Source organism: Formica exsecta, unplaced genomic scaffold (genome assembly GCF_003651465.1).
Source record: "Formica exsecta isolate Colony F162 unplaced genomic scaffold, ASM365146v1 scaffold28, whole genome shotgun sequence".
Classification (NCBI taxonomy): domain Eukaryota; kingdom Metazoa; phylum Arthropoda; class Insecta; order Hymenoptera; family Formicidae; genus Formica; species Formica exsecta.
The window spans coordinates 435,902-455,602 of NW_021850063.1; the positions used below are offsets into that span (position 1 = coordinate 435,902).

Sequence of the window (19,701 nt, forward strand, 5' to 3'; positions counted from 1 at the left end):
CTTCCGATCTACCCTCGACTGTTCGGTTAATTTTCGAATATTTTAATAACGTATCTTGTTGTCGTATTTTTTTTAGCAAGTTAATTAAATTATCTTTCGAAACAACGAGAAAATGAGAAAAATACACGTTAATAAAGTTTAGTATATTTCGGGAAGAGTTATACTTTTGATTTTTTTTTTTAGATTCGTTTCTCTCGTTCTATATATTATATAATTATGCAAATCGAGTGTAACTGAGTATTTAAGTTCACAAGCCGTGGATATTTAAAGATACAGAATGGGGTCTCACGAAATTCGTTTACAGCAGGAAATTAATGATTTCGCGCGCCGAAGTTTATTATACGTATCCATGCAAGAAGTGTTGAAATTTTGTTCAAGTTTTATTTGTTGAAATATGTAGTAGCTCGTTCACATTATACGCTGCTTGATTTAATTTAATACATTTCCAGTTCCTAATTTTTATAGATTTTTTTATACAATTTTTTAGAAAATTCTCCTAAATCTTTAGATTCGCAACTTCCTTTTCTTTCTCTTGAATTTTTAAATCCCCAAATCTTTCGATTATAAAACTTGTAGATTTTTGAATAATTAGATTTTTTTTAAATATGTTATATGCAATTTTCATAAAAAATCTCCCAAATAGAATTAAAAACTTTTTTACAGCAAATGAATGAGATCTATAATTGATGATTTTCTTCAAATATGAAAACAATTATTTATCATATATCTCCCAAATTACGTTTACCTCCTTCTTGTACCAAACTCTTAGCCTCAATTTTCTTCGCGGACGAGATGACGCATCATTGCTGTCGACTGTCGCTTAATGATTTCGAGAGTAGGGTCCACGACGAAAATACTCCCATTGACTTAACGTGGGGTTGGGCCGCACAGGGACCGTGGCTTTGCGACGGGCCGTAGGGACGACCTTTTTACGTGACAGCTGGTGCATCTGTTCTGTTTATAGTAGCCTCCGTCTGACAGGTACGCGTATATCGTCTTAACGCGTTGGCATTGTTATTTTCGTGCTGGTGCGTCGAGAGAATCGAGGATACGCATTTGTCTCTTTTATTAACCAATGTGGCACGCATGTAGGGGATGGTCAAGCTCCAAAAGTATCCTACGCTTTATAATTCCACCGAGTATATGACAGTGATTTATCTCTTCGGGTAAAAGAGTGTTATTAATATTAAATTATTATCTTTTTAAAGGTATAAACCGTGAGTTCGATCATGTTGTATATTTGCACGTTTCCCAAGAAAAAATCTATGATTAATTTATAATTCTTTGATAGTTGAATTTTTAAAGTTCAAAAATTCCGAAAATGTAACCATCAAGGATCTTTTATTAAAAGTACAAAACTGCAAATTCGAAACACGCAGATATTTACAAATCTAAGAATATAAGGATTTGAAAAGTTTGCAATTTAAAAATCCAAAGATTTATGAATTAATATAAGAAGAGAAGGAGATAGAAACATATTATCTTAATTGAGGCTTAGTAAGAGTAAAATTTTTGACGTTCATTTATATTGTTAGACGGAGTTAACGACTCCGTTGGAGAAGGAATCCGTTTTTAGCAAGCTCAAGCAATTAAAGCGCGAGGACAAATAAACAGAGTGGAGATGAATCACCGCGTTCCGCATCATAGTAATCATGGCTCCCATAAAATAAACTTATTGCGTATATATTTTTAAAAAGTGTTGAACGCGGAAGTTGATTATAAATTTATAATTAGAGTTACTTTGTTACTAATTGTACGGAAATATTTTATAATGGCAATTATTTTATATTTTGTGTTATATTTTATATTAAATGATGATGAGAATATAGAGTAAAAAAAATTAGCATTTTTTGCACGATTGGAATGTCTCTTATGTCAACGTAAATTAGGAAGAGTTTGAATTTTTCTCGCGATTGAAACGCGAGGAACGACACAAACTCGTATAGAGATGTTTCGATTAGAACGACGGCGATTCTACAACAGGATTGGGAGAATCACGCAAGAGCCGGAGTTAAAGCTCTTCTCTTCCCTCCATATATACGCCACATGAGGATACATAATCGCGACATTCTATCTGTCGCGACACGCAAACTGTAGCGTCGCACGACATCGACTGACCCAAAAACGCGACTCGACCTGTAATTCGCGATGTAAACTTCGATGTTTCCCCCGAGGAAAACTTGTTGCATGTCTTTGTAGACCAAAAGAAATCTAGAATGTTGAATCTTTGAATCTATTATCTATCTTTCAATCTTTGGATCTTTACATTTTTGGGAGTTTTTATTTTTCCTCCAATTTTAAGATTCCTTAATTTTACATTTCTTATAGGCGGAGTCTCATACATTCCAAAAGATATCTTAGTATGATGATGTAATGGCTTTTCTTTTTAATACAAAACATTAAAATTAATATTAAAGTATATTAAAGGGGATATATTTTTATAAAACGATCGGTCGCGCAAAATGCTTTGAGAAAATCGGGCAAAGCCCTCTATAAAATAACATGGGGGGCGCATACCCCCGTGTGAACGCGACGTACGGTGCATGCACCACCGCCGCTGCCGCCGCCACCGCTTTTCGATGAATCGATTCCGATCCACGAAGCATGAAAAAATGTGCTTGGCAAAAAAAAAAGCATGAAATAAAAAAGAACGACGACGGGAGCGTAACATGTATATACGAGACGAGTAAGGCGGAAAAACGATGGTAGCTTCGAAAATGTTAGCAAAGCTGTTTGCAATGTTCCTGCTCCAAGCCTGTTCGTTGACCCTCTCGCAAATATTTGCGACGATACTAGCAGTTATTCCTCGTGTTTGATCCGATTTGCAAAATTTTTATGATTCAATAAATTTTTGATGTGATTTCAACTATTTGAATACTTTCTCGTTTGCATTCTCTAGGTTAAAATTGAAAAATGCCGATGCTTCTTTAAACTTTATTTTAGATTATTGGAATTTTTAGACGTTTAAATTTCGAAATATACAATATATTAGATTCTCTGTTATTTTGATATTCTCTGACTTTGATATTTTTTGGATTTTTTGATGGTAATTTTAGATTTTTATGTTTTTAGAATTAGATTTCAAAATTCTATTATATTAATGCATTAATATATACATTTTTTTTTTACGCAGGGAATTAAATTTGACGGGGTCTGAAGTGGTGATTCGCGCGGAGCCGAATGAGATTTCCTTGACGAATTTGAAGGTGTCGTCGAGCAAGGCCGGGGACAGTCGCGAGAGGACCCGGAGATATGCTTTCGATTACTGTTTCGATTCGTCGAATCCCGAAGTGAAGAATTATGCCACCCAAGCGACGATCTACGAGACACTCGGCCAGTCCATCCTGGACGTCATGTTCTCCGGGTACAATTATTGCTTGGTAGCTTACGGGCAGAGTGCGTCGGGTAAAACCTACACCATGATGGGCACAAAGGTATAATTGCATCTCTTTTATTATAATTTTCAGCTGACTTATTCGGACGCGGATTATCGTTGGAATTTCATGAATGATCCATCGCGATATTTAATTTCCACATTTTAGTTTTCATTTATAGACACAATATAAAATGCAATTGGAGCTTTTATGCAATGCGTTAATATAATTTTAAACACTTTTATTAATTTTAAATTTGAAATGTGTTTAATTATAAATTTACTTGATGTGGATTCTCGATAATCGAACGTATGAATAATTGAGCGTTTAGCTTATTTTGACTTTATAATACGACACATTGCATATATGCACACGTATATGCATCAAATGATGAATTGTGAACGTATTACGAGTTATTATGAAGTATTATTTGCATATTTTATCAACATACTAATAATATTAACTTTTGTTCCGATGCCACCTCTAATTAAATAACAGATAAAAAGATTTGGTTTTGTTCATTATTTATTTAGTCAAAAGTATATATATATACTTGCACTTTTATTATTAATAGATGAGAATCTCTCTCTTTCTCTCTGTCTCTCTCTTCGCGGTTACTTTCCTCATTATAATGAAAATGTTTGTCTACGTTATAAAAAATGCGATTGTCCAGTTTCATAGAGATACCTCTGAGAATGTTTTATTAAAGTTTCATTCGATAGAGTAGAGAAACGTCCTATGCGTGAAAAATTGCATTTGCAATTTCGAGCACGCTCTCGTCGTCCGTTAAAACGCGTTTTGCATTTTATATCTATTTTATCAACATTATTTTCGCGCGCGGCAGCTTTGCGAAACTCTTTTACCATCTGAATAAACCGGTGATGATGTGTTTACGGGTCAACGTACAATGTGCAAATTGTTTCGATTTATCTCGTAATAAATCTGATTGGCACTTTATTTTCATTTTTACGGGACATAATAGACTCCTTTTCCACGCATCGTCGGACCAGTGTCCCGTTTCCTTTGATACGCAATATTATTTTTAAAAGCGAAACGCGCATACGCGCGAGCCGAATTATTTTGATTTACTCCGCGTTTTATTAATACATTGCGGAACGTTACTTTACTCTTTTTTTATTTTTCACGCACAATGCGGAGTAATCTATTTGCTTTTATTTGAGTCCGGACAGCGTTCTGTTGTCATCAGCGTTGTATCCGCTGACGTACTCGCAATATTCGCGAGAATATCCATGCAAAATGTATACACGCTACGATCTAAAAAAGTTTTCACTCGCGAATCCGACGTGTTAATTAATTTCGTTGAAAAGTGTTATCAATCTTGATCAGTCCTTTCACGCTCGCTTGGATGATTAATCCTTCCGTATTCTTAGAAAGATCTTTTGTTCTTCTCAATAATTCGCCTTTTTTCTAAGACACATGCGTATTACACAATCTGCAAATCTGCGAAAGCATCGAAGCATTTTTAACGAGATCGCATTTGATATGCTAAAAAAATCAGTAATAAAATGCTATTGGTTCATTATAAGCAAATATAACAAACTTTATTGTTAATATCTCCGGTAAATTTTGTTTCATCGAATAACGTTTAAAACATTTCATAAATTTTAGTTAGTTTGATCAAATTGATGATTTTTTACATATATGTTTAAATTTTTATAGTTTATCATAGATTTGATATTTTAATACAAGAAAATATTTTAGTAAACGCGGTTTTTTTATAAAAAACTTTTTTCCGATTTTTTCCAATTTATTATAATCAAATTTGGGGCTGTACACATTTTATTGCAACGATTAAATAAACATGTTAATAAAAATTATATTATTATTGCTTATATAATATTGAATTAAAATTCAATATTATGTTTATATTATTTTGCTTAATTAATTATGACAAACTTGTATTTTTGATATAATTTCACCATTTTTTTCTTGATAATTACTACATTTTGTATAATGTCTTTTTCTATTAATAGTAATTACAATGTAACAAATAAAATTTTCAGTTTAAATATCTTACATTCTTCTTGATTTTATTTAAAGAAAAATAGAAATGTCAGTTTTTTTTTAATTTCTATATTTTTCAGCGCATTAAACGCTGTAACGTAAAATAACTTGGATATCAATCACTTTTCATATCTTGGATGCAATCAAGCTCACTCCATTAGCTCATACAATACGCAATTGCTACATTAATTCACTCAAAATATCTCTCGCCTTATTATTGTATCGGAAAACGAAAATCGGCGGGATGAATTTTCCGGGAAATATTTAGCTTCCATCAGCACTCTCGTATAATAGCCTTGCGAAACTATATATTTTGCATTTTGCATCAATTGGTCGATGCATATTTAAAGTTTAAACAGCATTAATCTGATTATTGATTGTCCTTCTCTTCTTTCTTCTCTTCCCCTTCTCTCTCGTACTCCATTCCCGAAATTATCATATCGTATCGCTGATTCTAATTAGCGAACAAGAGAGAGAGAGAGAGAGGGGAGAGGAGGAGTCTTCGCTGTAGAGTCAAATCAATGTTCTATTTTCGTCCCGAAAATTTTAAATAGTAAATTGAAACTGTTTTTGCGGAATACCGCTTAATTAAATTGCCTGCCGGCATACCCCGACATATTCACGTACGATCAGAGGCTGTATCCCAATGGATGCCAAGAGATGCAGCCTTTTAAAAGCGCAGCTGTGTTATGGCTACACAGAACGCTCATTTATAGAACTTCAATTATTAAAGATTTTTCTTTCTATTTTTCTTTTTCGCAAAGGTTGGTTAAGAACGCATCAAATTTGAAAATTGATATAACTTCTCTTGTTAAAGTGTTGCTTCAATATTTTAAATAAAAGATTAATTATTTATTAAACGATTCACAGAACTTTTCATTATGCTAATTACTCGGACCTGCGATTCGATTATTTTAATGCGCCTTCTCAATCCGGATTGTATTTAATAGTCGAAAAGTAGAACGATAAAGCATCGCCACTTTTAACATAGTGATAAAGTATACGACTCCAGAGCGATGTTGGAATCTAGATTCTTTTTGTTCTTTCAGGAGGATCCAGGACTCATTCCACGGTTGTGCGAAGGAATTTTTTCAAAAATCGAGCAGGAGAGTGGCCATGAGAGGATTTATCGCCTGACTGTGAGGTAAGTGAATTATTTGACGAAAACTTTTTCAATTATCCGTGAAATATATAAATACGCGTGCAAAATTTGTAACGTAAATCTGCGACTTCAAAGATGAATTCTCTCGTTTACGTTTTGTGTCAAAAAGCGAAACACAATCGTATCTGATTTAATTTGATGTTTATAGGTTCTATTCTACATATTATTTTATACAATATCTATTATATTTTAATACAATCATTAAAAATTAAATATATACGTTAAAATATTATTATATTTTTTCATTATTATCAGAAATTGTAATAATCCTCGATAATCTAATATTGTATAAGGCTAACGCGATAAGAATGTCGATGAAAATTGCAAGTTTCTCTTCGATACTATCAATAGGAACTTTCCGATCGCCACTTAAAATGCTCGAAGTATCTCGATACTTCGTACTAAGTACATACTCTGGAAGATACTTGTGAACCGCGCTACACGTGCCTTTAGCTTTACCACGAAAAGTTCGTCGTGTTTCGCCGCAGCCTCGATGAAATTTGCATTCTTTTATTTTCCGTATTGCTAGCCGCTGTGGTACCTTCGGATTTTCCACAAATATATTAATCCCGTCTGAACGTGTTGAACATTCTTTTTATAAATTTTTTTATATTTTTTAAATCTGCAAGTTTGAGCGTAAAATTATAGAAATTGCGTATAATATTTGCAATTTTCTTATGCAATAGATTCAATAAATATATAAAATACTTTAATAAGACTATCTTTGAAGAAAAATATTTAAAAGCCAATTCTTCATGTATCAAATAATTATTTAAATATAATATTAATATTTTGATTAATATCAAATAAATGTAATATATGAGAATTAAATTTGTTTAGATTCTTTTTCTTTTATTGAAAATACAATTTTTTAACTTCTCACATATTAATAGTTAGTAAAGAATGGTGTAAAGTTTTAAATATAAATGTGTGATAATATATAATATAATCGTTAATCAAAAAGTTATGATAGAAATTTGTTGTCAATCTTAGATTAACATTTATGCCAGGCACGATATATTGTCATCGTTCTCTCTCATACCGCGTCTTGGAAAATTTAATCACGCTGCAAGTCGAACAGATAGCCTTCGGAACGCCGATAACCTGTCCGCGTCTTGATAACTGTGGGAAAATCAACACCCTCTCTCGTGGTACCCTTTGCTCGCGAACACCGCGTGAATACACACGTACGTGAAATGTGGATACAGGATGATCGAAAAGTCACGAAACTCAAACATATACGGTTTGTAGCGATATTTATAGAAATATGTGTGTAAACAATACAAAATTATTATTAATATCAAAAATCTATCTCTCGTCGAATGTCAAACTAAATGTGATTTAGTTATCTCGTTTTTTATCAGCACTATACACTATGTCAAAATAAAAAAGAAGATATATAGACACAGTCGAATAGCGAAGCTATTAATAATTCTATTTTATATGCGGTAGTATCCTTTATAAAAAAAAAAAAAATCATAAAGATGTAATGCACTATCTCTCCCATAAAAAGTTGGTTAGGTTGGTTAGGAAATTAAAATATATTGTTACGTTGAATTGTGACAACTATAACAATGGAATATTTGATATTACACGTGAGATATAACGTAATAAAAATATTAAAGTTATGCTGCGAATCAAAAGTGCAACTCGCGTAACTTCTTCGATCACTCTATATATCGGCAATAACATTGATGCTTTCGGTCAAGGCCCGCCAATCAAGGCGCGCCTCTTTGATCCCTTATCATCGATAGCTTTAAGTTCCTTTCGTGTCGACGATCACTGCGTCGTGTCTAATCGCTATCGCGAATTTGTAAGGTCAATTCGCATCACACGATACGAATTGCCGGCGAGAGTTTTCCTCACCGGTACGGCGAAACCTCTCCCCGCAAGTATAATAATGATAAATTGATACTGCATCGAAAATCGCTGCGGGATTGCAAAAGTCGTTTCGCGTGTTCGCCGATCTATCGCCTTCGGGCGGATTTACTATTTATTCCGCTTTAATCGCTTTCATACATATCCTCGTCCCATGAACCGAAATAGCTCGCGCACTCGCGGGAACAAATCGCTTGGCGATAATTGCCAATCGACAAAAATCCGCCGAGACACACTGCGTACCGTTCGTGACGCGAATAAATGGATAGTTCGACTTCGTGTATTTTTGGCAGTCGTTAAACGCAACGCTAGATGAAAACGGGGATTAGTTTGAAAAAAAAGCTGCAAAACTGCGCTGGCATAAATTCAATTTTTCAATAATTGATCGCGTTGCAAGCGCATCGAAGAGACAAGCTTATTGCGATTTGATTGTGATAAGTGGCAGTCAACGTTTTTGAATCCTCTGAATGTATGTTCGCGAAATTCGACGGTCCGAATGTTATAGAATTTTTGAGGAATTTGAAGCCAAAAAGTTTTAATATTTTTTATTTAAGCGTTAGACAGAAGCTTGAAATTTGAGGATTCAATTAGTTGTCCTAAACAGCATAATATTTGAAAAAACCGTGCTTTAAATCCCTACATTTTTTATGTAGTCTTAAAACATGTGTAAAGTTTATATAAATGGTATAATAAAAAATCTTACATAAGTAATCTTACACTTAGTTCAACGAGAATTCAAGAGAGTTTAGGAAGAAAAATACTATGTGTAAGGTGAAGGGTTGCGAAGGGTGGTGGTGGAAGGGAGAGACGATAGACGTAGAGTCGAGTTTGCGAGTCGCGAGGCTTGCAAGCACGGTCTGTTGGCCTGGATGTGTCTTGCAAGCTCAGTGCCCCGTGACTCGCAATCCCAGACGGACGCAATCTCGCTGCAACCGGGTAAGACTAAGAATGTACCTCAAATGTGTGCACCGCCGAAATTCCGTTTCCTGTATATCTCGCGCATTTTCGCCGAAAGATGCAGCAAGCTTAGTCTCCTGAACTTTCTTTCGTCTTCCCGACACGTTAAACTTTTCTTTAATCACGCTGGACTTTCGGATTCTGTGGTCCTTGTATCTCTGGAGCCATCGAATGAAATCTCCAAATTTTGAATTGGATCCATGGAAATCTAAAATTTTTGAAACCAAGAATTTAAATAAAATATGTCTGAATTTCTGAATTTCTAGAATTCTTAGATTTGCATTTTACGATGATTTTCTAGAACTTCATTTAGATTTTAAACTTTAGATTTTTCGGATTTCAAGATTTTTTTCTCCGTAGATTTTGGAACATCAGAACTTCTGACTTCTTGAAACAATAAATATTTGAATTCTCAAATACCTAGTTATATTCTTAGATTCTTGAATTGATAGATATTTTGCTTTTACCTTCTAGGATTAATAAATTCTTGCGGAATGAGATGAAGATAGCCCGCGAGACTGGATTATGCTTGCGTGTTAATATTTTTCTTTATTAAATCTTTGTTAAAAAATATATAAAATTGTTTTTGTTGTCATTCACATTTTATATGAAAATTTTTCCGCACTACATTGGATAAAGCTTAACTATTTTATATTGATGATATATTTTTTATTATTATTTCATACAGTTTATGTGCCGATTATCAAACATATGCGTAAAAATAAACGACATATTATCGCTGCATTATGATACTTTTCGAAATCACATGAAAAATAAATTATTTTATTTTTTCATCGTTATTGCGCGCGTATAATTTTGCAAATAAATTTATGTTGTTTTTGCTCTCACATCCATTTAATATCTCTTTTTCTTTTGACAATTAAGCAAAGCATTTTATTCTGCGCGCGAACGATCAATTTGAGGGACAAAGTGTAAATGATAAACGCGTTCGGTAATTAATATAATCGAACAAAATATTTAATATTCAATATTGTTCTTCCTCCTGGATTTATATTTTTGTTGGATTTATACTCTTTAAAAAATAGTGTATAATAAATCCTATAATAAAATAGATTCTGTACATATATGTATGTGATAATATTAATAGATAATGTATAGAAGAAAAAAATATAGGTGATAAAATATATGAAGTATATACAGATATTATACTATAAAAGCAGAGTATATAAATCGACGATACGTAGAAAGAAAATGAGTGACAAATTTTATTTTGCTAAAAGAGAAGTATCAATCATTCTGAGATGTCGATCATACATCAGAAATTGATATTTTGATTTAACGTGAAAAAACGAAATCCCGGGCGCCACGTCCCGTTTTGAGGCCGATTCCATCGGCCCGTCAGCGGCCGGACGTAAAATCGTTAAGTGGGTCGAGCAAGAAAGTTTGTTGGAGCCATTTCTACTTGCTGCCGTCGACTGTGTTTAGGAGTAAATTAAATTCGACAGAGAAACTTTAACGTTTGTATTTTCCATTGGGTGAAAAATAACGAAAAAAGAATGTTATTCTTGGAAAAAATAAAGGGAATATCACATACAAAGATGAGGGAAGGCAATTAAGAGCCAGTGCGATAATTCATGCGTAAATTTTATTATAATCAAATTATATTAACATAAAGCAATAAACTTAATAAAAAGTGTATGTTTCAGTCCTTTTTTGACCATCTTCAGCACAATTATAAATTAAATAAAGAACAGAAACCGAGCTGTTCAAACCTGATGTCATAAAGGAGTTGCAAACATAAGATTACAAGAAGTTACAACGAACAAGAGTCGCACATGTTATCAAAAGGCAAATGCCACAACAAACATTCGAGACAGATTGTAAAGTCTCTCAATGTCGCACATAATATAAAGAAAATAAATGATATAAAACGTAATAAGACACAGAATGTTTATGTCATACTTATACAAATATAAACGATGAATTGCCGAGACTTTAAATATCGCGCCGTCTTATTTGTAAACATTTCTTTGTATTTATTTTCTTTATGTTATGTGCGATATTGAGAGACTCGACAGTCTGTCTCGAGCGTTTGTTATGGCATTTACCTTTTGACAACACGTACGATTCACTCTTGTTCGTTGTAACTTCTTGTAATCTTATGTTTGCGACTCCTTTTTGACATCACGTTTGAACAGCTCGGTTTCTGTTCTTTATTTAATTTGTAATTGCGCTGAAAGTGATCAAAAATGGACCGAAAAGTATGCTTTTTATTAGGTTTATTTATATATTTTATATTAATACTTTTTTTATATTAATATAATTTGATTATAATAAATCGCATTACTCTTTTTGCGACAACATTCTCGCGTCGCGATGAATCAAAATTACCGGCCCCGATATTTCATCGGAATTAATCGTCGCGATAATGGACTGTTCGACGCGTTGTGTGTAAAGTGTGCGGCGTCTGCCGTAATTGCGATCGATATATCGGCAGGCCGCGGTGCTTGTGAAAAATCGGGGACGCGGCGAGCTTCCGACTTGAAAAAGAGCCGGAAGTCATTGTGAAATATCACATCGCTGTCGCGTGAATTAAATGTGTGTTAACGGCACTGCAGCCACGGTACTGCTCGGCAATCGATTCTGACGCGGATTCATCATTGAGAGAAACGCGCATCTATAATCGATGGACGCATTAACCCACTCGAGTCAGCTGCCCAATGTACCCGTCAAGCGTGATTGATTGGATATAAAGCTTCATCCGTAATCATCAAACAATACAGCCCAAGTGAAACATATCGCGAGTGTAGTTGACGGATGAGAAATAATGTTGTAACGATCTGTCTCTCTCTCTCTTTCTTTCTTGTTCTCTTTCTCTTTGTCTCTCTGCACATACGGATGTTAACGCTTTTACACTGCATTTGAAGATGAAATTTCTCCGCGAATGGCAATAATTATAGCATATATTCGTGTATAATATTGCATATTATACACGGAAGTAAACTCCTCTATACTATATTATGTTTGATAAGTATTATCACGATTAGAATAAAAAAATATTTTCTATTATAAAGAGTATCACAAAAATTACAATTTGCTATTAATTCAAAACTATTTTGATACCTTTACATAATAATAATGATCTGTTTTCTTGAAATTTAATTTCTTGTAATAATATTTTAAAATGAATCAAATAAAATAGAATGGAATATTATATATTCGCTCTTGTCAGCGTAGTTTTAATTGTTAGGCAACCAAGAAAATTCGTATGTTTTTCGACAATAGAAAACCATACAAACTTTCTTGGTTATCTGATAAATTAATATAATTAATCTCTTTATTATTTTCTACGTCGATTTTGCGATGACAACCATATATTTTTCTTCAAGAAGAAATAAACGCGTATGAATTCAATTTTTTTATTTTTAAATCCGCCGGGAAAAGACTTGTTTATCGGGCTGCTTTCAAACGAACAAAAATATATCTGCGAGGAAGAATTTTGCCACGTTATTTCGCTCGTATCGACGAAAGGATACGATTCGGCTTTGGCTGTATCGTCGGATATTAGCGGCGATGGCGCGATATCACAACGGTATGATCTCGTGAATCCAAACGGTAAAACGCGATAGCGTTTTGCATACACACACATGTACAATCGGATACAAATATCTATGTACACGTAAAACAGACACTAGTTCGCGGCTTGACGATGCGCAGAAGGTGTTGCACGCAACGCGTATAAATAATCCGCCGTTCTGAAGACGAACAGACGGGTTTGTACGCGTGCATTTTTTGAAAGAGAAATATTCGAATAATGTGGTGATCTCGATGTGTACGACGAAGCTATATAAGCAAAATGTATGAAATATGTATATTAAAGTATCTGTGATGAAAGTCATATTTGATCTGTATCTAATATTAGAAGATTTAGATCGTTAGACGTTAGAATTCGAACATTGTAGAAATTTTTTTAATTTGTTAAGTTCTTGAAGAGTCTTGAAAAAACGTTCTGACGTTTTTTCTAAAATCTAGATATTACAAAATTTTTAGATTCTAAGATCTTTGTGTTCGTAGAAAATTTTTGCGTGTTTGAACTCTATTTAATTTCTAGAACTTTATGTTTAATTACAGTATCGCATTTGATTCGAGCAGCTGTCTCTTTTGAAATACTAGATCTGTTTCTCGGATCTTTGAATGTTTGCTTTGACAGTTAGGATTCCGTGCTCGAAAATTGTGTAAACTGAATCACATATGTATAACTTCCGCAGAAATATCGACATATTATTAGACGTGGTATCCGTATTTGCGAAATTTAGCTCACATAATTGAATAGCCGTAAATCTTCATAATATATATCTGTGAATTTTTATCAAGATTCCACTTAAGATATCGAATTTCTTTTTATAATATATTCGATGAGTTCGATTTTCGAATTTGAAAGAAAATTATATTAATATCGAATCCTTGCGATCTCGCGTATGACGGGACCAAGCGGTCTCGTGAGAATGACGCGCTCAAAACTGCCATGAAATGACACGACATGCGCATGCCGTATCTTTTTAATATCGATCCTTTTTTAAGGACCTTTTGTTACGATCTTTCAAAGTTACTTGTATGAAAAAGTATCATAAATGAAAGAGAGACGCGACATGTAATACATAACGCATAAATAACAACATGAAAGATATTATCGACGCGCATATTACGCAACTTGTATAATTTTATCGACACTTCATCACTAATTGACAGGCTTTCGTCGTTTTGTGGAGTGAGAAACTCGATGTAATTCGATTTAATGTGAGAGACGAAATGTTGTTCGAAGACAAACTTATCATTCTGCAAACAAGCATTGAACCGGCTTATACTTATTTTTAGAAGAATCGTTTGAAACGTAGCATATAATTTTGAATTGATTCGATAATCGATGTCTAACTAAATCTAATTAAAAATTAATAACAGTAACGCAAAAATTTTTCTGTATGATCTATTTGTAATACAAACAACAAGGAGTAATATAGTTGTGAAATTTCTAACTTTATTTCAATAATAAGGATCTTTATTTTTAAAATAAGGAATATCAATCTTCCTTTGTATTATAGTATAATAGATAAAATATTCAAAAAAAAAATTGATTAATAAAAGATATATATTTCTCTTTGTCTCTTTATTTTAATGGATGTGAATATTACATATTCTGCTGTGTTTCCATAATGTGACGACAAACTCGCGTTGGCAACATTCATTATTTAAAAAGATGATAATGTGTTCGTTTTACGTGACTGGCGTAAAATACGGCTGAATAGAAAATGTTATGCTCTTTTGTGGATCACAGATAATATTCTACATCGCAAAATTTTTGAATATTTAATTTATATTTATGAATATATGTGTGAGAGGAAAGACCATTTTTAAATTTTTAGCTGAAAGCTCTTAATTAATGTATACCATGTACGTAATTTATCATATTTTGCCCTGTATTAGTTTAAGAGACGCGGTAGACGCTTACATTAAATATACATATAACATATTAACAAATTTTGCGAAATACCATAAACGCTATAGCGAATTTTTTATCCAAAAAACGATTTTCTCGGATATAATCTGGGATTATTAACGTCAACTAATTAAATTCTAGAGATCTCCGGTTAAACAGTCGTATTTATAACATATTTTTAACAAATTTTTATGTAGATTAAAATTTTATACAAGATTCAATTTGTCATAAATTCTTTTTTAAAAACAAGGAATTTTTTTTGTACAAGAAAACTTGATTCGAAAAAAGTTGATGCATGTCAGAGGAAATTCCGCACTTAAAGCACGCGATCACAAAGTATTAATGTCCTCTATTATATTCAACGAAAGGGAAAGTCTTTTTCAAATGACATGTTTACCGGGGAAAAAAAATAGTTAACAGCCCTTCCATTTGAATGTAGAAACCGCAAAATTTTTCCGATGTGCGTTCGTTTCTCGGTGCATGCGCTAAATGACGGCCAATTCGGCAAATAGAGACGGATCGAATTGAATTTGCGATTCGGTCGCGATCGCGTAATGATCAGGGCGGTAATCGAAAACGCCGCTCGGAGTCGAATTAAAGCTCTCCGTTGAGAGTGAGAAGGCTGGGGAGAGACGGAGACCCATGCAAAGGGAGGATGAAGGGCGGGGAAGGGAGAGCTCTATCGATCAATCAGCCATAAGTAATGCGGAGCTTTTGATGGCTTACCGTTTCATTGCGGACGGAAAGAGCCGACCGGCATGCTATATCACGTGGGACTTAGACGTGCATTAAATGTCAATGCCTAATGACGATAATTGTTGATCGATGGCGCACTCAACGGATTGTTTTTGAGATAATCATCGAGATACACACATTGTTTCGTTGTATATTTAATGATCGCTAATGTTGATTAAGTAGACATATTGTGTTTTATCTGCGTTGCAATGTAAATAATTTATTTTTCATATTAATGTTATGAGATATTTTGTTGTTACTGAACATACATGTCTGAAAAAGACTGATATGTAACCTGAAAGAATAAAAGAAATTGATCGGTTTTTATAACAAGTAGAGTTGTGCAAATTAGAAACTTGCACATTGCTTCCTCATCATTTTATCTTACAAAGCTTAAGCTGCTTTAAGCACGCGGATTTTTCAATTTTTGCTTCCTCCGAGAGGAAGCATTGTGAGCGAAATAAAAATTAAAATGAATTCTTTCACCGATCCTCACTAAATTCAATATCAAACATCCTTTAATAATACTCGACATAAAAAACTCGAGAAAAAATTTTGTCACGGGAGCAAAGTTTCCTCTATGAGGAAGCAAAAAGTGCACGAGTTTCTTTTGCTTAAAAGCTAAATATAGGGATATATACAGTTAAATATAGCAAAATATAATTATGTTTTGTGAATATTGTATGTTGAAAATATTTTATGACAGACTGAAATCGTAACTGGAACATTTGTATTTATTCTTCAATTACTGCTACGTTACCGCGCTACGATATCATACGAAATAGCTCGCATTTGCATTATAAATAAGTAAACAAAGTCATTTTCCATGTCCGCGAGCTACAATATATTTATAAAAAACATAATTAAACAAATTCGTATTATACCGACACTATGTGGTTTGTGAACTGTGCTTTATTTTGATTTATCTCAAATAACCATTGCACCTCCAAAGTAACAAACTGTTTGTATCGATTATTCGTTCGTTTATGTATCGGATATTGCTATTTGCTTACTTTTATGTGATTTTCCAACAATAAAGGCCATAAAGAGCTTTCTTAAAAAAAATTTTTAAACAATAAATCGTAAAAAAACACACGATAAAAATACATCGGGATATTTTCAAAAATAAATTTCATCGATTTTAAATTAAATAAATAATTAAAAAGTCAATGTGTGCTGATCACACACTTTTTGTCATTTAGTTTAATTCAAATAAGACTGAACTATAATATATACATACAGAAAAAATTTTTTGTGTGTGGATAACTATTTCTAAAAGATTTTTTTAAAACTAAGTTTTACCCAAATCCTCGCCGTGTCCATCTCACATAACTAACGCGAACGCAAGTGGAGCGTACGAGAAACGTTGACCCAGGTCAGTTAACTCTCTCTGAGAGCCCTTTATGGCCTTTTACACGTAGGACTATCGAGGGTGATCGGAAGCGTCTTTATCGCGAGCATTCTGCTCGTTGAAGCATACAACTTTTACCTTTATCATTCTCGCTGCTCGGAGCCCGGAAGCCCTTTGTCTCTTTGTCTCTCTTTCTCTTTTCCTTTGTTCGCTCATTGACGAAGTGACGCATAAATCGTATTTTTAAAAACTGCTCCTCCCAAAAATATCTCTTGTTGTTCGGATTAATTATGCAATCTTTTTACGAACTTTCTTGTATATATTTTACTCACACACATATATTGTTAGTAAATACGATATTAACTTATCAGATAGGTTCTCAAATTGAATTCTAAGTAATTCTAATTATCTAAAAGATCATTGTTGAAAGATGAAATATTATCGAATTTGGTTTAAGATTTCGAGTGACAGTAAGAGCAAGAGAAAGAAAATTACTGACAAACATTGCTTTATAAAATATGACAATATGATAAATATTTCAATGACAGTACTATCTTTACATTAGAATAAAGAAATCTTAATACACAAGCAATAAATCAACGCGACAAGTATTTCCTTTCGATAACGCCAAGCTCGAGGATTACATCGCGCGACAGGCAAGTCGTTCGATGCTTTACGATTCCTTTCCTCACGACCGAAGGTTTTCCCGTCCTTCAGATATCGGGGGCTGCAGAATCGATTCCTATTACGGTGGCGTAATATTCGCCAGACACGAAAAAGAGTCGCCGTTTTCGCGAGAACTAGCCCCTTCGTCAGCTGCGTTTCGGCAGATGGAGGCGGAGGACACTCGAAAAGTTTAAGGCTCATAATAAATGACCTTCGTTTTCTCCACCCACCCTCGCGCCCGAGAATATCATTAATTAACAGTAATTAACGCTCGCGCCGACCCCTCCCTCGGCGAAGTTTTCGCGCTCTGTCTTGTCGACGGGGGGATGAAATCCACACGCAAAACTGTTTCGAGTTCGACGAGCTGAATCCAAGTGGTTTCTCAAACATTTTTTCTCACAACGCCCGGTATAATAATGTTTTGCGTGCATTCAAAAAATGAAATTTTATGCCAGGTCAATCACAGCTGTTGGAAAATTATTACGCGAAAGAGAGTTTACTCGAACAAACACAATATGCTTTCGATCAATGTCGACAATAGATAATGGTCGTGAAAAGTGTGAATTGCTTTGTTAGAGTAAATTAAGCAACGAGATCTCTGGAGATCGGCAAGAGTAGACATCATCGATTAGCGATAATTCAATGTAGGGTATTAATTTTCATTAACTATTGGCTATCGAACTTTGCTGTCATGTCTCTCGGGTATATTCTCGAAGAAGCCTGCATCACACGGAGTTTCCCTCGAGAGATCCGGTGTCCTCAATGAGGAGATAACAGTAAGTTTAAAGAGACTCGTGAGTTGTATATCACGCAAAAATAAGCTACAAATCACGATCCACCATTAAAAGTGCATTTCATTTTAATTATGCAGATTTTATATTTTATTGAAATGTATATTCAATATTTTATTTGCCATTAAGATTGCGAAAAAATGGTATATGCCTTCTTCGTAAAAAATTTCTCCGCCTTTTCAGACGGGCAGCGAGTTGCTTTCTAGCTGATTAGATTAATTTTAAATAATTTTCTGGCGTGTACAAATTTTATATTTATCTTTTTCATTTTTAAACACATCACACAAGCAATTATCGATATTGTCGATGACGTTAGAAACGTTATCGCATGGCACGAAAAATTCATCGCGCTCAGGAAAATACGCGGCGTTTTCCATCGAAATTTCGCATAATATCTCTCGCAATTTTTATGTCCTTCCAAAAATATTATTGTGAGAAACGAAAGGAAATTTAAATTGATAAGCGCCCAATCCAGTGCACTGATACAACAATTCCTGCGAATTTTGGACGAACGTTTATCTCTTTTCTCGTGAACGAGGGCAGAAACATGGTGTTTTGTTCGTTTAAAATTTCCCTGCCGCACAATTTACGTCGCTGTAACGACCATCGTAACCCGATAAGCGGGTGTATCTTCGGGTCAAGAAAGATGGACGGCAGAACTTTTTTTCGAGGAATATAAAAGAGAGATAGATAGATAGATAGAGAGAGAGAGAGAGAGAGAGAGAGAGAGAGAGAGAGAGAGAGAGAGAGAGAGACAGTACACCTGTGTGCATTTGGTTGTAAACAGCTCTAAAAAAGTCGGACAATCGTATAATTCTTTTAAGAACTATTTCTCTTTACAGGGACACATAGAAATTTACAACGATTAAGATATAAGAAAAATAATGGGCTAATAAAAAAGAGAATTGGCTTAAGTTACATTGTCATGCATGAACGGGATGAGTATCACATATATATTGTAATGCATGCATATACAGAGATAAAAAAATTGGAGATTCTTATTTTAAATCGAGACAATCATTAAAAATAATAAAAATGTCACGTTTTATTTTATAATAAATGTTTTAACTGATGATTTATTTTGGCATCGCTATATTTTGTAAATCCAAAAGGCAGTCCAATATTTCGCCATCCGTGATATAAAATCTTTATCCATTGTTAAAATTTGGAAAAAAACGTTGCTGCGTTCTGTGCAGATCGTACGGCGCGATCGAGAAGATCCGCGTGGCGCCGATCCGGAATCCGTCGAGGAATTCGATGAGAAGAGAAACAAGAGTAGAGAAAATGGGAAACAAAGGTGGAGGGAA

General features: G+C 33.9%; 1 protein-coding gene across 1 annotated transcript in view; it reads left to right on the top strand.

Moving 5' to 3' along the window:
• Positions 1–19,701, top strand: part of LOC115237161 — a 35,793-nt gene that overhangs the window by 2,582 nt on the left and 13,510 nt on the right. Inside the window, exons 2-3 of the mRNA XM_029810047.1 lie at positions 3,134–3,434; positions 6,449–6,543. Of these exons, the coding sequence (XP_029665907.1) occupies positions 3,134–3,434; positions 6,449–6,543 (396 nt within the window). The remainder of the gene's footprint in view (positions 1–3,133; positions 3,435–6,448; positions 6,544–19,701) is intronic.